Here is a 19,403-nt window from a genome sequence, read left to right as displayed (position 1 = left end):
TGCTGGACAGATGCGCTGTGGTTGCAGCTCGTTTATCAATGTGCTGCTTTGGTTGACTATGGCCAACAAATAGAGTTCAGATCTTCTGCTCCACATACACCTGTAATGAGGTGACCTAGCTTTGGGAACTGTGGTAGTGATGAAGCACATGTCTGACGGAACTGGAATACGGCTAAAAAAAAGCTAGTTGTAGATGTTAGAAAGGGCCTTCAAGATAACGGTCATTTTTAACAACACATGGCCACATTTAACATTATAAAGCATATTTAAAATGTGTTTCTTGGAGAAATAACTGTCCCAACAGATTGTCTAATAACAAACGCGTGACAATCAAATGTATAATTCATCAAGGCACATTGTTGTTTTAGTAAAACTAAACTGCTCATTCACGTGGATGTAATGGTGAAAAAGACCCTCATGCGCAGTAACAACTGGTGGTGCGTTCACGGACCGCTGGTCGGTGGGTCCGCGAAGGCTCCGACTCGGCGCGGCCGTTCCACGCCGCCTGGCGCCGCTGCGCGTCACTGCCTTCTCGTGTCACTCCGGGCAGTGATGGCGGAGGTGGACGAGACCGAGATCATAATGAACTACCACGAAGACTTCTTGAAAAACGACAAACAAATCAGCCGCTACCCGTTCTGCATCGTGTGGACACCTATTCCTATTTTATCGTAAGAACCAGATGGTGTTGTTCCTAAAACGATGTGTTGCGGCAGGTTAGCTAACGTCAAACCGAGTGCAGCAGGTTTAAGCCGCTGGTTAAGGCTCATGTTATATGTTTCCTTTTAGTAAATGCTTGCATTAAATTCGCTCGTAGGTCATGTATTGTGCGTGCTGTTATTCCCAATAAAGGTATCGATCTGTTTGTTGCATCCTGCAGGTGGCTGCTCCCCTTCATCGGCCACATGGGCATATGCACCTCTTCAGGAATCATACGGGATTTTGCCGGGTCGTACTTTGTCTCGGTGAGATTTTTGTCGACGTTGCTTTTTCTTTAAACACTCGAATTATATCCAATTATCAGCTACGACCGGTAGTCGTGTCCAGCTGACGTGCGGATAAAGCTGCTACATTGTTGATGAAGGCGCGCCTGAATGCCACAATAATTGAAGCTCAAATAATTCAGAATGTGTCCTTTCTTTTCCAGGAAGACAACATGGGCTTCGGTAGACCAACAAAGTAAGTATCCATCAAAATGTTGTGTAATAATGGTGTTTTACACCCAACCACACATGTGAGTGAACCCAGTGGTTGTTAATATTATTACTAATATTGCAGGTATTGGAAACTTGATGTGGACAAAGTCTGTGGCAACGGTGCTGCTACGTGGGACAAAGCAGTGCATGACGCCTCCGAGGAGTACAAACGTAGGCCGGTAAGACGATATGTGGGGCTTTTGACACACACGCACACACATTTCCACATGATCAGTCATATTGTCATAACTTATTTTTGTTTTGTTGAAGCACAATCTGTGCTTAGATAACTGCCATTCCCACGTCGCCATGGCCCTCAACCTTATGCACTACGACAACAGCACTTCTTGGAACATGGTCAACCTGTGCGCGCTGTCTCTTATTCGTGGAAAACACGTAAAGTAAGTATTTGTCATACTGCGAAGGAGCAGTTCACATGTCGAACCAGCCAGACCAGGTGTGCATCTTATTCATAGTTTAATACATATTGTTACCCGCTCTGGGATCTAGTTACAGCTGTGAACACTTGTGGCAAATGTTTATCCTCTACAACGACAGATGGACAAAATTCCATCAGACTGACGGATATGCAAAAGCAGACGTGTGTACAGAGAAAAAACAGAAGCAGTCATATAATCACATGAGAAAAATATGGTCTGTAACACTTCTTGGGCAAACACACAGTTGTTTTACATCGCTCTGCTGGACACTAAGAAGAGAACCCCTCGTTATTCTCCTCCGACCCACATTGAGACGCCGCCGTTTTCGCTGCCTCGGCACATCCACCTGCCGCGGGCCTTTTAAACAGAAGGGGAGGAGTGTAATCCATCACCGACAATGGCGCTCTCCCCCGTGTCACCACTGAAGGTCGCCTCCCTGGTGGGGCTCCCTGCAGCGGCTTGGTGGAAAGGACAGTAGCACGCAGGCTGGGGTGCGTTCAGGGGGTAGAGAGAAGAGCCGTGGCCCTTCAGGGGGAGTAAAGACATTGGACCATGTGATACCCCTCAAATGTCCTCATCTCCCTCTCAACATGTTGCTCTCTCTGTGTCCTTCAGCTGGGCGGCGTTCCTCAAGACCTGGCTGCCCTTCTTCATGCTCTGCGGAGTCCTCGGCACGTTCATCCTAACACTCAACCTCCAGTAGCGGAGCGGGAGGCTCAGCGGGATGACTCGTAGTCTTTGGTTGTACTTGATGTATTGTTATTGGCTGTTGACGTGAATGATAGTGACGTTTATGTACCGTCACAAAATTAAGGACTTTGTTGTGTGTTCGGGATGGAGGCTTTTTAGGGAAAATTTTCGTTTGTGTTTGGTTTTGAAATAAACTAATGTTATAACAATTTACATGCTTAATTTAGTAGGTGAGTAAGCTACTTTATTTTTTAAAATGTACTGTTTTTCACACAGAGGCTTCTGTGTTGGTGTTTTGCTTACTAAGAATTATACAAGTATGATGATGAGCCGTGATGAATGTGTTTTCTGCACCAACTAATTTACACTTCAGTGATGGATCACTACCAAACGTATTCAGAAATCCTAGTGCTGAAAGTGTTCATCAATTATTAGTCAGTCTAAGTTAAGAGATATGAGCCACTACCAAAGATAGAAATAATGAAGGACACGAAGGTATTTCAATGTAAAAAAATGCCCTCTTTGTTGTGTGTTGTATCTGTGGATCCCAATGTTGGGATGTTTCTGTAGCTCAGACTATGAAGAATGCTATTTTATTTATTTCATAGTTTGTTTTCTATGCTATGTACATGAAAAATAATCATTCATTGTATATATATATATATCTATATATATTATATTGGTATATCTCAATCATGTTTCTGTAACCCCATTTGTGGACGTGAAATCTCCCCTGGCAGACCAGTGTAGGTCACAGGCTGTGGATGCCCGAACTGTCCTCTGTACCTTTAAGGGAACCACGTAACTTCTTCATCCAGCTGATTCTGCGTGGTGCAGAGTACCATCAATTGACTTGCACCTTTATTTCCAGAGAGGTTCAGATGAGTAGGGGTTGGGGCGGGAGCTCTCTTTGTCGCCTCTGCAGCATTTAATTGGTAGTAAAAGAAAAGCTGTGTTTACAACTTGACTTGTTAGTTCAGGTGGAATGATGTTTGGTTCTCTGCCATCATTTTAATGTGTGTTTAGAGATGTGTTTTTTTGCTGTTTGGGTGTTTTTGGGAATCCTTCTCTGTGCACCATACCAGTGCTTGGAGTGTCCTTTTGGCTGTGAGTGTTTTGCTGTCACTCGCACAGTGAAATGTGTTTCCAAGGAGATTCTCACAGTGCCACAAAGTATTCCGGGATATGCGAAGGCGGTCATCATCACAGGAAACAATATACACCAGATTGGACCGGATTCCTTTACGAAGATGGAGAATGTCACCAACATCATTTTAAGTAATAATAGGTGAGAATGTCATTGTTTTTGTTTGATTTGTGTCCATTGAGCCATATTTGGATATGACACACTTTTCTCATGCACAACTAATAAATAGCCCTTAATAATGTCTGTTACTCTGAATGTGTTTTTTTATTTGTTTACTGTGACAGTACACTGAGTTGTGTTAAATGTCTCAGTGTTCGTCATCTTCACAGGATCACAGACATGGCGTCCCACAGCTTCTCTCCCCTCATCCACCTGCGCTTCCTGGACCTCAGTGAGAACCGACTGGCCCTCATTCACCCCGAAGCTCTCAGCATACCCGGCAGTCCCCTCCAGGAGCTAAACTTAAGCCGCTCGCTGCACGACCTCCCCGCCCTGACAGACCTCACCACGGCTCTGCGCTGGGGGGGTCTCAGAGGACTCCTCCGACTCGACCTTTCTGGGAACCACCTCGCCCGGCTGCCCCTTGGGTTTTTCTCCCACCTTCCCGACCTGCGGCAGCTCTTCCTCACCAACAACTCTCTGGAAGCCGTCCACAATGGAACCTTCTCTGGCATGAACCGTCTGGAGCTGCTGGACCTTACCCACAACGCCTTCGTCACATTCGGGGCTGACGCTCTACTAGAGCTGGAGAAGCTTGGGAACATCAGAATCCTCCTTGGGTGCAACCCCTACAACTGCTCCTGCGACATCGGCCGTTTCGCGGCCTGGCTGAACGAATCGAGAGCTCAGGTGGATTTGGATGCGGTGAGGTGCGCCTCGCCAAGAGGACTAAGTGGCGCCCGCCTGCCAGGGCTCAGCGTCCACGCCATTGGATGTGTTGATCCAGTCCAAACGGAAGTGGCTGACCTCCCCCTGCAGACATCTTATGTCTTCCTCGGGCTGGTGCTTGGTCTTGTTGGTATGGTGTTTCTCTTTGTGCTCTACCTCAATCGCAAGGGTATGAAGAAGTGGATCATTGAAATGAGAGACGCGTGTCGGGATGTTCTGGAGGGTTATCACTACCGTTACGAGATGGACTCGGACCCTCGGCTGGGGCACATCCCCGCAGATAACGGTGGCAGCAGGCGGGATTTAGGATCAGCTCTGCCTCAACGACTGACAAGTGACACTTGTATTGTGAAGCCTCCTGCAGACACACAGGTTAAAGAGCTGGCAAACTCTCCACCTGTGAACCGATGATCTTTTCACAAAGGTAGAAACATTTGAGGAAGACGTAGATGTGAACGGTTACTTAGCTGGTAGATTTACAATATTTTTGAGCTTCCTGTTCATACTGTGGTTATTACTTATACATCCTACCATACCTGTGTTTTCCAGGCACTTTTATCTGTGAATTGACATTATTAGTGTATGTTTATCAGACATTAACTGAAAATGTAATAAATAGGCTATACAAACATCCTATAAGGCCTCAGTTTTTGTCATCTGTGGTTAGTTAGCTATTTCGTATTGTAACTTAAAATATCCCAACATCCTGCAAAAGACTGCCAGAAACATAAAAGAAACAGTAGCTTAATGTCATGACAAATGTATTTAGACCCAAGAAACTTTAACCTATAGAAACTATTTCAGTCCGTTCTATTTAATACGATTAACCCTTATTGTGCCAGAATGTGACAGTGGCATAGCACCATTCAAATGAAGACATTCAATCAACTGTGTGATATGCAACGTGTATTTACATGAATTATAGTGAAAATAAACTGTTGATGCATTTAGTTTTATTGGGCCCCTGTTTTATTGTGCCTGCAGTGCAACCACAACACACAGACTCGTATTCTTCTCCAGGTAAGATGGTCCTACTTTCTGTTCAAAGAAAGGGTGATTAAGTGTTTCCATACAGGGAGAAATAGGGCAGAACCAAGGTTATTGCCTGGAAAACACCTGCTGGCCCTGCAGCCGTGCGCTGCCGCGTGCGTGTCCTCCACGTGTGTATGTTCACAGCATGTGTGCGCAAAAGAAAAGAAAAGAAACCCACTTGTCTCATCGTCTTGCAGAATTTCATTGGTATCTTGCATCAACTGGTCCCAAATTACAATATGAATATGGAAGTCAGAGGTTTCCGTTTTTTGTTTTTATTTCTCCCTTCTTCTTGTTCTCCTTCTTCACTCTTTTCCTTATTTTTAATTCCAAGTCCCTTTTAATTTTTCTTTCCCTCGTCTGCGATTTTACATCCGCCCCTTGTGACGTCACGACTCACCTGTGGGTGGGAGCAGAATGTGGGATTAGCAGTAGCCGCAGGTATTAGCCAAACATTGGGAGGCTCACGGCAGCGCCGCGCCGACACAAGACTTTTACCAGAGATGCGTGGACGACCCGAATGAGCCGCTTCGCCTTGTCCGGTCACGGCAACCGACTTCAGGTTAGCGAAGTAAGTTGGGGGGGAAATAAAATCATCTGGAAATGTGTCGGCGGCGCAGAATCCGTCTCCTTGTGTTTGTTTGAAGCGCGAGCAGAAGTTTTTTTTTTTCCGCTCTGGGAGACTTCCGCGGTTTGTTCGCTTCTAACTATCAATCATAGAAGACAACCACGAGTGTTTTCTCCTATGCGGTAAGTGGACGCTTCGAAAGTAACACAACAACTAGAATGTTTTGCGTTTTGTTCAGACATGTTTTCCTTGCGCGTTCACTGAAGGCCAAAACAAGCTCTGAGAGCGCGACGGAATGGGCCAAATTACAATCCGGGCCAGCAATTAATGCCCTCGGGGTTTTTTTATTTTTACATTCTCAGAATTTCCGGTGAGGTTTCTTCAGTGTGATCGAGGGTTTACCACGTATCTCTTCAGGCTATTTCACTGTGTCATGGTGCATTTAATGCTGCAAGTCTGTGTGGCAACAAAATGGGAGTTTCACACCTGGTTATACATTCCTCCCCCCCCCCCCCCCCACCAGGTCCCAGGTATTCTGAGCCATGCCTGGCCACAGCACCGCGGCTCCCCAGGTGCCCCGTCACCACAGACCCCACGCCTCCGGCCCGCGGGCAGACAAGCACCGACCCACCCGGACCATCTCCAGGGAGAGCGAGGCGGGCCAAGACGCCTACAGGGATCCTCGCGGCGCACATCTGCACGAGCATCGCGCTGACCGCACCCGGTATCCGGAGAGCAAGTACGTTTGCGGCAGAGGCTGCCCGCGGAACGGCACGCCGAGGGGCTCGGAGACTATAGGATTTATCCCTGGGTCGGCGGACGGCGCGCCTACCGGCAGGCATGCCTGCGGCTCCTGCGCCTCCATGGGCTGGACTGGCTGCAAGGCCCTCATCTGCTGCGTGCTGACCTGTGGCTTTTACGGCAGCCGGGAGCCCTGCCTGCCCGTTAACGAGAGCTCCACGGACCGCCCCCCTAAAACCGGCAGCGAGCCCCACCCTCCCAATGGCATGGCTGTGACCAACCCCACCTGTGGCATCCCCTTGGAGTCCACCAAGTCTACCAAAGCCACCAAGTTGCCCACAAGTGACAGCTTCCGCTACGCCGACGTGCGCATCAGAGGTCAGACGGTGAGGTATCCGGTTACTGACGCAAAGCGGACCGGTACGCCGGGCAGGGGGGAAAGCCACCGGCCGGTCAGCAACACCAGCTTGTTGTCACGCGAGGACTATGATTTAGATGACCTGAGTGACACCGGCACCGACATCGACTCTCTCATCACCAAGAAGCTGCTGGAGCTTTACGCCCTGCACCAGATCGACCAGCTGGCCAAGTGCACCTCCGACTCGTCTTTCTCCCGCAAGACCCTCGAGATCAGCGAGCTCATCTACAGCATCGCGCAGGACTACAACCTGGAGGAGCAGGAGGCCGAGTGCAAGCTCGTGCACGGCGTCATCCGCATCAGCACGCGGAAGGGCAAGAGGAACAAGAGCCATCCGTCGGCGGGACAGCGTCCTAATAATGGGAGGAACGACGGGACTCTCCCGGACAGTGGCAACGAGACCATGACCAACACCTTTGTCAGCAGTGACTGTGAGATTAAGCAATTGTCATTACTACTTTCTGCTCTATGAATGTTTCTTAGGTACTGCCACATACCAAATATACCATCTCATTTGTCTTCCGTAAATGACTCATAGTGTCTGTTGGGACGCTGCTTTTGTAGCACAAATACACCAGGAAATGACCCAACAATTATTTGTTAATCGGTGACGAGTTGGTACAGGCACACTCTGCCTCGTAAGACGCATTGCGCAATGGCCGGGATGACCGTATTGCTACTAAAATGAGAGTGCGTTAATCTGTTAACGCTCCTTGTCTGGGCTCATTTTGTCTTCTTGTCCCGCGCTACAGTTCCAGAGGTGAAAGTGTCGGAGCAGACGCCATCCGACGAGCTGGCGAGGAAAATGAGACCCTACAGCGAGAGAAGTGAGTAGGCTGGCTGCCGAGGAGGAGTTGCACCAGAGCCCCGATCAGTGCGCAGTAGAGTGGGGAAACGTGTGGTTGGAGAATTGTGATGTTAGCACATTATTGAAAAAGGTATGGATGTTTGTGTGCATTGTTCAGATGGAGATCTGTTTTTCCCCGAGGTGAATCAGCTCAGGTCTCCACCAACCATTGTCGCAGCCGCAGGCCTTTTCTCTACTTTTCAGCATCGTGCCCTTCTTTAACCAGTGAAAGCCCCACATTCCTGCCCCTTTCTCTGCACATTACAATCCCTCGCTCATTAGGTTCCTCCTCCCCATCATCTGCCACCTTATACCCACCTATCAATCTGCCTCACTCCCAGCCTCCAGCTCAGCAGTCACTCTACACCAACCAGCTTCCAGCAGCAGGTTGAGTCACATTAAATAAACACATAATCGTGTCATTTTAGCGAACGGCTTTGGTTACAGGTGGATTAACTTGCAGAAGTCTCTGTTTTTGTTGTTGTTCTGCGGAGAGGGGGGGTTAAAAGGACGTGGTGTACCGCCACAAACGCATTGTGTTTGCACAACGTCCGCGTCTCTGGTCCCCCATTTGTGCATGAAATAGAACCTCCTCTTGATCGTCTGAGAGCTGTGTTTTAGTTTGTCTGTTTTCCGCGTATTAAATAAAGCCCCTTCTCTCACAGCGTACTCCTCCAGCAACACCACAGCCTACTCGGCCTACCACCATGGCACCGAAATGGACTCCTCAGGCGCTCCTCTTCTGCTCTGAAGGCTACACAGACGTTCCTTTTACTAACAAGTGATGCAGCCAACTGGACGGACAATGAGATCCTTCTGCTAGTCTCAATTATTTTGTTGCTGTTACTAAGCGGAGCACCTTTTACCCTGGGCGGTGGTACTTCTGCTTCTAGTGGTCCGACTAATGTTTTTTGCGGATCACTCCAGCAAAAAAACAAAAAAAAGTATTTTCTTTACAGGGGGAAAGACATTGCCGGTTTTTATGTATTCTTACGCATTCAAAGGTTTAAAGTTGCTTTTAAAAAAAGAAACATGACTACACTCCATGCAATCTCAGTAGTGAGGCCAGAGGCTAGAGACTGATGGTTTTGACAGTACTCATTCTTGTTTATGCAGGCCGTGTGTGAGTGTGTGTGTGTGTGAGAGAGAGAATGCGTCTATAGACTCCTGCCATTTAGCATGTTTTCAATCTGTAATTAAGCCATATTTTTATGTACATATTTTATGTGGATGTTACTCTCTGGGGTTTTTGTAAAGCATTTGTAGCATTGACCAGTTTTTTTTTAAACATGTTTTTAACAAAATAAAAAATCTTTTTTTTATGCCTTTCCATGTGAATTCAATGAGAAAATCGCGACGTCGTATAGTTCTTTTTACTTATTCAAAGATGTAAGCTAAATCTTTTAGCTACGTTCCATCTGTTTCTTTGGGTTATTGTTATCAGGCTTGTTTCCCTGAGGACATCAGGTTGTGCCAGAAAGCCTTTTCCGCCCTCTGCCAAAGAAATAACTCGTTTGGCTGGTTCTGACAAAAAGGAAATAAAATCCTGGGCTTCGTCATTTAATGCAACAGGATTAATTGGTGTGCAGAATGAAATGTATCCTTCATTTCAGATTGGATTCATCGAAACTAGATGAACCAATAATTAACATATTTTCAAATGTATTCTAGTCATAAAAGTAGTTCTTTTTGCTTTTTTCAGCTATCCCTATATACTCTCATTGCATATGACAAGCACCAAGGTGAAAAACAACGTGAAGGATGTTTTTGAAAAGTATAATAAGGCAGATAGCTGAGATTGTAATTGGTGAAAAGACTTTTTTACTTGAATAATTCAAAATCCATCCATCTACTCAACAAATCCCAGAAAACTACTAATGAGCGATTCCTCGGAATTGTTCCGTGTCAGATGCCGGTTCTTCGGTGTTTGTGGCGCTGCGCTTCAGCTGTCCTTTGTAACCCCGTTTCCTGTGGCTCTCTTCCCCCGCCGGCACATTCCTGTTTTACCTGTATTGAGGTGTCATGGAAATGCTTGCTGTTTCACAACTAGCGTACCACAGGATGGGGCGAATACAGAGGGCTTGTTCCATATCAACTATCCAGCCTGCAGATTGTCAACACTGCTGGGTTTCTTCTTCTTTTTTTTCCGGATGCTTGATTCACGTATTTATTCCACTTCAGTTAAAAAAAACTGGGGTGATGGTTTTGTTTTGTTAAAAGTTTGTGACAAATATATCAGGGCCCAGGTTTAGTTCCCTTGTGAATGCTGCTGCAGGGTTTTAGTTTTATAGTAAACATGTGACTGTTTTCCATGAGAGGGAGACAAAGCACACACTGAAATGACTGTAATCTGTGGTCATAACAGACACATGGAATTGGTGTTACTGTCCTGTATGTCTTCGTCTATCTCGCTTGGTGTGAGGTAATAAAGCTTTCATGTGATTATGAAGTCTGGAGATAGAAACAAATACTCATAACAACTTTTCAACACACAAAGAGTCCAACACATTCATCCAACACTCGCAATTAAAGACTTTTATCTAAAAATATACCTGTTGTACTGTATTACAAAGTTATTTCCTTTTTCATCTCTACTGCAACAACTTGTATTGTAAGTGTTTTTAGAGACAACTCTGGCACCATTTTATATACATACAGGAAATTCAGGGTGACACATTTGAATTATGTAAATCATTTTAAATATTGAGCAATACTTTGCACAATATGTAAGTAAGGAGCGAGCAGCCAAATGAGCTGTTTTTTTTAAATAAATGCTTAAAACAAACATCCTGTCATGCTGTGGGTGTTTTTAAAAGATTGAAACAGATCTTCGCTGCAACGTTCATATACAAAAATATATTTATTTGAAATGTTCTGTTTCTGCAGCATTGAAGCAAACATTCCTTCAACATAAGATACATGATATTTACAGTGGGTACCGTCTCTGCTTGTGTGTTAAAGGTAAATTCTTCAAACAAGATTTTTAGACCGGGCAAAAAAGTGACCCTGACTTCAGTGTGAGCAAGTAATTCGGTCTGCCATTCACCGACTCATGTACAGTTTGTGTGGGCTCTTCTATCAGCACTGTCAGTCATGAGGAAAACATCGCTTAGGTTGGTCAACGATAGTTTCAGCAAACAGCAAAACTCATTGGATTCAACCTTCTCCCCGACAGCTCTAGTTGGAGCAGCAGTTTCAGTCCAGCCGTCCTCGTCTACCTGCAGAAGAGCATGTCGACCAACAGCTCCAGCAGGTCCGTCTGGCCCGTCACAGGCCGGAAGAAGAGTTCGGCGATGAGGCTTGGCGTGATGCCCTGCAGCATGGAGGCCGTGAGGAGGATTCGTGGAAAGCGCTCCCGCTCCCCTGGGTGAAGCAGCTGCACCACCTCGCTGAGGGCGTGCTGAGCCTCCTGTTGCAAGCATTCGACAAACAGCGCTGCCTTTAATTCTGGCACATCTGCAAAAAAAAAAAAGTTTAAAAGACATTAATCAGTGAAACGTGAAACGTGCGTGTCATTTTTGCTGTGTAGTTGGTGAAATTGATTCAAAGAAACGAGTTTTCTTATCTGTGCATCTTACACCAGATATCTACGTACCTGGATTAAATATCGTGATCCCTTTGAGGTATGCGTACTCCTTTGGACTCAAATCCAAGCTCCAGAACTTCTTGAGGCAGGACTGGAGTTTGCTGACGCCGGCCATGGTGGGTTGCTCCCTCTCCGTCTCATATCTCTCCTGACGATTTAAGAGGATCTTTTTCAGCATGCTGTCGGCCGGTGTGTCCGTCACCTCAAACTCCACACGCTCCTGGGCCAGACCCAAAATGAAGAGCGGCGCCCAGCAGCTTCTGAGAAGTGAGAACTGGTCTTTTTGTGGCATCTGATTGAAGGCAGGTAAATTCTTCATGAAATGGACAGTTTTGACCAGAACCGCTGACGCCTCCTGGCAGACCTCAGATGGCCTTTTCAAGCACACGGTGCGTCGCAGCTCGCAGTTGCATCTGTGGGCCGTCGCATGGTAGTTGAAGCCGCGTGGGGTCGGTCTGCCGCTGTCCATTTGACTCAGGATAGTGTAGAGGATAGGATTCAAAAGCGCGTCGCCGTTGGTCGCACACTGACACCGGTTATCCATTCTTTATCGTCTGTGGGGATCTACGCAGGTAAATGTAAGACCTCTCGAGGGATGGCCTCTGCAAGAACTTCTGAGTACTGCTGCTTCCTCCGGTGCGCCCCGTATTTATAAGACCATCCCACCCTACTAAGTGGACCTTGACATGTCAATACACTCCGTGAAAAACAACCGTGCACTCTGCCAGGTGACTGACAGAACAACCCTGGGAAACTGATAAGCTTTTCTCAATGAAAAGGAGCTGTTGGAGTAACGCTTGGAAACCAGGAGGGTTGGGCCTTATCTTGTAGCCGGTGTCATTAACCCAGGCAGTACCAAGCCACCAAGGACTGCGGCGATAATCAGCCTCATCGCACTGCCAGCTCACACCTGGAGAGCTGGAGACCAGCCAGAGCGGAGCACGAGGGCATTCACCTGCAAGTCATGTCTCCGTGTGGTGTAGCAGGTTTTCCTTTGTTTATGTTAATTTATCTATCTGGATGTCATCTTGGAACGTGACTGGAATTATAACAAAATAAACAGGTTCTGTAAAACAGACCATCCACTTTTTCTTTATTTGTTTGCCTTTGACGTTAAAAACAGTTAAAATTCTGGATTTTAGAATGACTATTTAGGTCATTGGTCCTTTCAAACACAAAAAATCTTCGATTTTTCTTGAAATATATTTAAATAATTCTGCTAATTGTTAGTTTGCTTTATGTAAAATGTATTAACTCATTGCAGGTCAAAACATGGAGTCTTACAGGTTCATCATCGTGCTGGCAGCTCTGTGAAGCACTACTTAGACTTGGAACTAAATCTTAATGTCAACATTTTCATGTTAATTTAACATGTTAGCTTGCTGACATGAGTGTGTGTCCCAAATGATATATAATTATCAGACATTTCACATAAAAAAACACAAGCTCGTTGTTGTACTAAAGGAAACTTCAGCGGAGCAGCAGCATTTATCTTCTGGGGAACATTAGTTCTTTATACTGTAAGTTGAGATGTGTTCAGTATGGACAACATTTTGTAAGTATCACGATAAAAATAAAACTCATAAACAGACGGATCGATACCACTGAAGGTCGTCAATTTATTTGAAAGAATGTATTGGTTGGAGGTCCCTCGGTTGTGTCAATGCTATATTTCTTAGAGTGATAGAGATTTTTTTATTCTGATCAATAAGAGATGGTTATCTTCCGCTGTCTTCCTGGTGCCTGGCACGGAGGCTGGAGGCTGATAAGCCGATGATAAATTATACTTTATTGTTGTCAGAAATAAACAAACTTCTAATTTTCAATGAAAAGTTATTTCGGTCTAGACATTTAGCACCACAATGCAAATATGTGTTTTCCATAGTTTATTATCACAATATTGGTATTAACAAATCATACTTTTGTGTGGACTCCTGCTCCTCGAGCCAAGAAGTCTGTTTGTATAATTATTGGAGTTTCATGGGAACAACTGAATCACACAGCCGCGGGGTGAAGGACAGTTCATAGAGTAGATGACTGCAATAAAGAAAATTACAAGCCAGACACGGCTGGCAGCACCAGTCACCAAATGTTTGTTTTACTTCACCTCATCTCTTTAGTTGTAACGTCAAAGACATATCCACAACAGGTTACACAACCTATTTTCTGGGGTGATCTCATGATCCACAGAGGGATCATTCATTTAAGATGTGGATGAATCATAATGGACCCAATGCCTCGAATGCAAAAAAAACATGTTGAGATGTCTGGTAGAACGTGACCATTTCACCACAGAGAGACTTCCCTCAAGCTTCATGAAGCAGGCGCATAGTTATAAATGCCTGCGATAAGACTGGTGTTTATGGGCGTTAGGAGCAGGCGGAGATGGACACGGAGGACACGCGCTTATCTCTTCCAAGACAGTAAAAATAAAATGGCCTTCGTTCTATAAGCGGAACAAGTGTATTCTCAGATCAGGCAAGGGAAGCCTTTAAAAAGGAGGGTTTTACATGCAAACTCTGAAATGTACGAATACATTTGACTGTAACAGCATAATTATTAAGACTATAGTAAAAAATAATAATTATTGCATAAAGTTGAGTATAGTTTGCTTTTCTGGTATGTATTTTTTGCCAATATTAACTTTTGCTCTTCCTCTGGTTTTACTTTTCTCAGGTCACTGAACTCTCTGTTTGAGCTTGACACCATGTCTGGTACACGACAGTTGACCTTGACCTACTGCTAATACATGGGCAGGTTCATGTGCCTGATTTCAAGAGGTCAACAACCCAGAGGTGACACTTATTCTTACACTGTGGCTTCAGGTTATTTTTATAAATGGTAAAGCAATTTGATTATTCTATCATTTTAAATGTTCAAATCAGTTCAACTTTTTGTTCTTTCAGGTTTACCAGAAAACATATTTATATTATTAACTTAGAAGACACAACCCAGTTCAACAGTATTAGCCAGATCCGATCCAACAATACAGTTCGAATGATCTACATTGTAACAGTTACATCTACTGTTTTGTTTAATACAGGAGAAATCTGAGTAAGAGTCCTAAGTAAGACTTTTTCTAAAGCTATGCAATCTACTACCGTTTATTTCATAAAGTGCACTGCATCTTATATTCTATTTTTAACCTGTTATTGCTTCTGTTTTTTCATTTCCTTTTATTATTCCTTATGGTTTGATGGTTTTAATGTTTTTGTGAAGCACTTGTGAAGAAATGTGCTACACAAATCAACTTGGCTTGCCTTAAATAGTAATGAAATGGTCCATGCTGTGTCTTGGAATTACACCGGCTCTTTGAAGTCTTCTATGGAATATTTATGCATTTTAGAATCTATTTAGATTTTTGTTTTAAGGACTACTGTATTGTCCAATGTGACCTATGTTTCAAGCACTGGTATATGAAACAAATTAAACAATACTGAGTGCCAGAGTTTAATTTTAAATCTGTGTCCTCATTTTAAGAATGGGGCTAAAACTCCAGTGAAGTGACCCATGACTGGTGTCTTTTGTTACTGGCTGTCATAATAATTAATAATAAAGAAATTCTGCCAATCCTTTGCTTGCTTATTTCCTTTAATACTGGAATTACAGTGTTATTTCTATTTGTATTTATATTTGGTACATACACATACTTATATACAATAGAGCTCTCATTCAATATATATATCACCTGCACAAATCTTTTATAAACCTAGGGTTTGTGTCAAGTTTCATTTTTACCTTGTAACCTTCAAACATATGCAACATGTCATGCTATGTACGGACTTCCCCAAGGCAGGTTGGCTATGACTAATGCACAGTAAATGTGTAATGTGATGTGTAAAGTGATGTCAGGGGACAGACACTTTGTTCTACTTTTACTGCCTATTACTATCGAACACAATGATAAAAGCTGAGTTGAAGGCCAACGTAAGAGTTAGCTTGGGTTAATGAACTCTGGCTGAATACATTTATTGATTCTGTCTCTGAAAGGTTCAAATGTACTAGTGTGGAAGATTTTAGTACTATTTTATACACAACATTTTGTAATTCGCCCTTTTACCTAAATCAAATTGATATGTAATATAAACACACAGCCAGAACATTTTCATTTGAGTTTACTGGTTTTATTTATTCTTTTAACCCTTTCATTTTGAATCGTATCAAGAATACAGAGATCATTATCAATGTTCTGTTCAGTGATTATGAGGTATTTCGTAAAAATGCCTGTTCTAAGGATTTTAATATGTTCCCCTACTGGGCAAATATTTATTGTTGGTTTTAGTTTTCCTCTTCAGAGGGCTTAAATATATTATATGGGCTAGTGTTCCCTTTGTTTATCTGTGGATTACAAGCACACTATTTACATCTCTGCTCAATACAATTTCTTGTACATCCGGGATTTTTCAACTAGATAGCAAACATCATGGTAAACTAACAATGCAAACAGATAGAGCGAGACAAGACCGTCAAAGCTTACAATCATTTTTCATTATTTGTGGGGTCGCAGGGGGTAGAGAGGGTGCACTGGGAACCGCATGGTAAGGGTGGTTCGAGCCCTGGCTGCCCCATGTCGAAGTGTCCCTGAGCAAGACACCATAACCCCTAATTGCTCCCCCGGCAAAATCGAGCATGTAGATAATATATCTTGTATCGGTCGCCTTATCTTTCAACATGGGACTCTGCTTGTCTTTGTTCGTTTTGCTGTGAAATACATGATAATAAAAATATAGCATACTATACAGTAGTAATAATAGTAATGTACATACAACCATTTTCTACAAAACGTATATATATATATATATATATTTATATATAAGACAACTCTCCATTCATTAAATTACACTAACTACTAAACTAAAACTTTCTGGTATTAAACGTTCGTATATCGTTTTTCAAACGTCTCAGGAAGCGGAACTGACGTCATTTCTGGGAATCGTGCTGATGACGTTGGCTATCTAGAAAGAAAGAAAACAAGAACCCATCATGGCGGACTCCGAGGAGGGATCTACCGTGTATTTGGCGATAAGCAACATTCCTGTTGCTCTACGCTCCGCGGATTTGAGAAATTACTTCAGCCAGTTCATAGAGAGCGGCGGGTTTCAGTGTTTCCACTACCGGCACCGACCGGAGGTCCTCAGGGAGACCGAAGCGGCCGCGGAGCCCGCGCGCAGCGACGGCGAGGAGGGCAGCCCCGAATCCCGGGAGACCGACCGAGCCGCGTCCACGGCGCGCGGCCCCGAGGCGAAGCGGGCGGTCAAGACGTGCTGTTGTGTCGCCTCGCTTCACGCCAAAGATGCCGACAGATTCGTCAAGATGTACGCGGGGAACCACTGGATCGACCCGAAGGGGAACTGGCTGTCTAGTCGTTGTGTCATTAAACGAGTAACGGCTTCACGTGACGGTGGTGAGTGAAACGTGAGATACTGGTGACGTCATTCTTCTCCAAACGTGCCCGGCTTTATAAAGCTGCAAGACCTAACGGACGTGTGGTTTTGTCTGGATTTGACTTGTGTTTGTTATGCACTCCGCCGATCGAATACCCATCAAATGTTGTGTTTTTCCTTAAAACGTGGGTTAAAGACTAAATATAACTATATTTAGATAATATGTCATAGCTGCAACTTTGTCAACGGAGTTATAGGTTAGATAGTTGCTTAGGTCACAACATCCTCTAAATTTTTTTTTTTACATTATCTTTCAGATGATGGGTCATTCCCCTATAAATCAAAGCAGGAGCAGCGCCACAGGGTGTCCCTAACAGAGCGTTTCACAGAGGCAGACCTCCAGAGTTTACCCGAGCTGAATCCCCCATCTCTAATGCAGAATGGGAACGTTGGCACACCGGTGAAAGTGTTCCTGCAGCTCATCCAGTCGTGCCGTCTGCCGCCGCGTCTCATCCGCAAGTTGGGCCTCACTTTCCCCAAGACCAGCTCCAGCCGCCGTTACGGCAACGTCCCTTTCCATTATCGCGACTCTTGGACTCTTCCAGCCACAGAAGAGACAGTATTCACCGCTGCTGGACATGAAATATCAGGACCAGGCACTTACGCAGCTCCACCCTTAAGACGGAGGAAGCTTGTTGGTCATGCAGCAACGACAGAGAAGGATGAACCACAGAAAGAGGAAGAACAGGAAGAGGAGGATGCACACTCAAATGCGGATGACGTGAGTTTAAATCTATTCATATTCATTAGTAGAACATCAAATGCGCTGCTCATAATAGCATCTATCAGGTGTTATATGGGGCTGACTGAATTGTCCCCAGCATCCCGTCACTTCGGTTTGACAATTATTGATTTTGTCGGTTGTAGGATGATGATTTCTGCGAGGAGTGGGAGCGCCATGAGGCTTTGCACGAGGATGTGACGAGCCAGGAGCGGAGCAAAGAGAGGCTGTACGAAGAAAGGATCGAGTTAAAGTGGGAGAAGGGCGGCTCGGGGCTGGTGTTCTACACTGACGCCCAATACTGGCAGGAGGAAGAAGGAGGTACGCAACAAAAACAGTCATGCCGTTTTACACACTTTGCAAGGGAATCTCTCTACATCTACCTCTTTAAGTATATGATAAGATGTTTATACCTCAAGAAGCACATGTCAAGGTATCTGATTCATGTTAACATTAGCCAGCCTGGTTGACAACATATTTGGAATAACTCAGGAATCAGGAAACATTTATTGCCAAAATATGTCAAACATACAAGGAATTTGTAGCAGCCTGGTTGACAACATATTTGAAATAACTCGATTCTACTCTTTGATGAGAATAATAGATTTTTATTGATTTGTGCTCAGTATCTGTCTAAATCTATTCAAAACACATTTGCTTCTTTCTTTTGTGCTTCTACAACTTTAAATAAAGTGAATTTGCTTGATAATATATTGATGACATTCGTGTCTCCTGTACTTTTCTTCTTAGATTTCGATGAGCAAACTGCAGACGACTGGGATGTTGACATGAGTGTTTACTATGACAAAGGTAAAGTTTGTTTTACATCTGCGATTACCTTGATCGACAAAGGGAATCAAACTAAATTATTTCTGCGGGATCAGTTTTTCTTTAACCCAGCTCTTTCTCTCACAGATGGAGGGGATATGGATGCCCGTGACTATGTCCGAATGCGGTATGAAAAAAGGCTGAGGGAGGGTCTTGAAGATGGATCTGGACATAATCAGTCTATTGGAAGCTTTGAAAAGTTTACTAAGGTAAGAATACTTTTGTGCTCGACTACTGAACATAGAGCATTAGAGCATATATAAAAATAAGAACAATGTTGTTGCTTTTTTCCTTTTTAGGGCTTTGGTCGGCGTTTCATGGAAAAGCAGGGCTGGAAGGATGGTGACGGATTGGGAAACAGTCAGATTGGGATTCCTGATGCCCTGGAGGGTGACGGTCAACATCCCAATTGTAAAAGAGGCTTTGGGTATGTATGAACAAGTGAAAAACATCACCCAAATATGACTGGTTGAGTGTCCTCCCAATGCAAGTGTATTTCTTCTCTGCAGGTATCATGGAGAGAAACTTTTCTTACATTCTGTAAAGAAGGCCAGGACAGATTTTCATATAAGTACAGTTTATGACAAACCCAAAAACATCGATGGAGGGGACACCTTGCTGAGGCGTCAACCCAACACTAGTATGAAGTACAGAGGCTGGCAGCCGGGTGGCACCATTGGACCACAACGATAACGTTTCATTTATTTTTATTACATGGCTTTTTGTATTTTTTTAAACTGTTATTAAAGATTTTTTTGAAAACTTTCATTCCACTTGTGCAGATTTTGTATTTTTATAAGATTATGTGTTCTCTTAAACGGCAGACTTACTCCCACACTGTGGGAGTACACAAACAC

At 44.2% G+C, this 19,403-nt stretch overlaps 5 protein-coding genes across 8 annotated transcripts; 4 read left to right on the top strand and 1 right to left on the bottom strand.

The window, feature by feature from the left end:
• Nucleotides 1-355: 355 nt before the first annotated feature.
• On the top strand, nucleotides 356-3,712 carry LOC120809981 (transmembrane protein 222). The gene is made up of 6 exons (XM_040164157.2): nucleotides 356-671; nucleotides 881-965; nucleotides 1,148-1,179; nucleotides 1,279-1,375; nucleotides 1,467-1,597; nucleotides 2,252-3,712. The coding sequence occupies exons 1-6, from the start codon at nucleotides 400-402 to the stop codon at nucleotides 2,337-2,339; spliced, it is 705 nt and encodes a 234-aa protein (XP_040020091.2). The 5' UTR covers nucleotides 356-399; the 3' UTR covers nucleotides 2,340-3,712.
• Nucleotides 2,252-4,997, top strand: LOC120809979 (trophoblast glycoprotein). 2 transcript variants are annotated; one of them, XM_040164153.2, is made up of 2 exons: nucleotides 2,252-3,614; nucleotides 3,803-4,997. In XM_040164153.2, exons 1-2 carry the CDS (start codon nucleotides 3,355-3,357, stop codon nucleotides 4,770-4,772), a joined length of 1,230 nt encoding a protein of 409 aa, XP_040020087.2. In that variant the 5' UTR covers nucleotides 2,252-3,354; the 3' UTR covers nucleotides 4,773-4,997. The 2 variants fall into 2 exon arrangements, with proteins under 2 accessions (XP_040020087.2, XP_040020086.2); XM_040164152.2 differs by having other exon boundaries at nucleotides 3,355-3,614; nucleotides 3,785-4,997.
• Nucleotides 4,998-5,736: 739 nt separating this feature from the next.
• On the top strand, nucleotides 5,737-9,289 carry kdf1a (keratinocyte differentiation factor 1a). Of its 3 annotated transcripts, none has more exons than XM_040166389.2 (4): nucleotides 5,737-5,964; nucleotides 6,485-7,551; nucleotides 7,873-7,947; nucleotides 8,633-9,289. In XM_040166389.2, exons 2-4 carry the CDS (start codon nucleotides 6,504-6,506, stop codon nucleotides 8,716-8,718), a joined length of 1,209 nt encoding a protein of 402 aa, XP_040022323.2. In that variant the 5' UTR covers nucleotides 5,737-5,964; nucleotides 6,485-6,503; the 3' UTR covers nucleotides 8,719-9,289. The 3 variants fall into 3 exon arrangements, with proteins under 3 accessions (XP_040022323.2, XP_040022324.2, XP_040022325.2); XM_040166390.2 differs by having other exon boundaries at nucleotides 5,737-6,143; XM_040166391.2 differs by having other exon boundaries at nucleotides 5,768-5,955.
• A 1,519-nt stretch (nucleotides 9,290-10,808) lies between these two features.
• On the bottom strand, nucleotides 10,809-12,225 carry nr0b2a (nuclear receptor subfamily 0, group B, member 2a). The gene is made up of 2 exons (XM_040165480.2): nucleotides 11,563-12,225; nucleotides 10,809-11,423 (listed from the first exon to the last, which is right to left on the bottom strand). The coding sequence occupies exons 1-2, from the start codon at nucleotides 12,095-12,097 to the stop codon at nucleotides 11,182-11,184; spliced, it is 777 nt and encodes a 258-aa protein (XP_040021414.2). The 5' UTR covers nucleotides 12,098-12,225; the 3' UTR covers nucleotides 10,809-11,181.
• Nucleotides 12,226-14,720: 2,495 nt separating this feature from the next.
• Nucleotides 14,721-19,314, top strand: gpatch3 (G patch domain containing 3). The gene is made up of 7 exons (XM_040165477.2): nucleotides 14,721-16,957; nucleotides 17,255-17,718; nucleotides 17,865-18,039; nucleotides 18,469-18,528; nucleotides 18,634-18,755; nucleotides 18,846-18,973; nucleotides 19,056-19,314. The coding sequence occupies exons 1-7, from the start codon at nucleotides 16,537-16,539 to the stop codon at nucleotides 19,237-19,239; spliced, it is 1,554 nt and encodes a 517-aa protein (XP_040021411.1). The 5' UTR covers nucleotides 14,721-16,536; the 3' UTR covers nucleotides 19,240-19,314.
• The last annotated feature ends 89 nt before the right edge of the window (nucleotides 19,315-19,403 follow it).

Source organism: Gasterosteus aculeatus, chromosome 20 (genome assembly GCF_964276395.1).
Source record: "Gasterosteus aculeatus chromosome 20, fGasAcu3.hap1.1, whole genome shotgun sequence".
NCBI lineage: Eukaryota > Metazoa > Chordata > Actinopteri > Perciformes > Gasterosteidae > Gasterosteus > Gasterosteus aculeatus.
This window is presented reverse-complemented; position numbering and strand designations above follow the sequence as displayed.

Coding starts and splice junctions, on each gene's coding strand:
- LOC120809981 (XM_040164157.2), top strand. CDS start 400: ATGGTGAAAAAGACCCTCATGCGCAGTAACAACTGGTGGTGCGTTCAC. Junction 1,180..1,278: donor GGCTTCGGTAGACCAACAAA/GTAAGTATCCAT, acceptor CTAATATTGCAG/GTATTGGAAACTTGATGTGG. Junction 1,376..1,466: donor AGGAGTACAAACGTAGGCCG/GTAAGACGATAT, acceptor GTTTTGTTGAAG/CACAATCTGTGCTTAGATAA.
- LOC120809979 (XM_040164152.2), top strand. CDS start 3,355: ATGTGTTTTTTTGCTGTTTGGGTGTTTTTGGGAATCCTTCTCTGTGCA. Junction 3,615..3,784: donor ATCATTTTAAGTAATAATAG/GTGAGAATGTCA, acceptor TAAATGTCTCAG/TGTTCGTCATCTTCACAGGA.
- kdf1a (XM_040166389.2), top strand. CDS start 6,504: ATGCCTGGCCACAGCACCGCGGCTCCCCAGGTGCCCCGTCACCACAGA. Junction 7,552..7,872: donor CACCTTTGTCAGCAGTGACT/GTGAGATTAAGC, acceptor CCCGCGCTACAG/TTCCAGAGGTGAAAGTGTCG. Junction 7,948..8,632: donor GAGACCCTACAGCGAGAGAA/GTGAGTAGGCTG, acceptor CTTCTCTCACAG/CGTACTCCTCCAGCAACACC.
- nr0b2a (XM_040165480.2), bottom strand. CDS start 12,097: ATGGATAACCGGTGTCAGTGTGCGACCAACGGCGACGCGCTTTTGAAT. Junction 11,424..11,562: donor GATCACGATATTTAATCCAG/GTACGTAGATAT, acceptor TTTTTTTTGCAG/ATGTGCCAGAATTAAAGGCA.
- gpatch3 (XM_040165477.2), top strand. CDS start 16,537: ATGGCGGACTCCGAGGAGGGATCTACCGTGTATTTGGCGATAAGCAAC. Junction 16,958..17,254: donor AACGGCTTCACGTGACGGTG/GTGAGTGAAACG, acceptor ATTATCTTTCAG/ATGATGGGTCATTCCCCTAT. Junction 18,756..18,845: donor GCTTTGAAAAGTTTACTAAG/GTAAGAATACTT, acceptor TTTCCTTTTTAG/GGCTTTGGTCGGCGTTTCAT.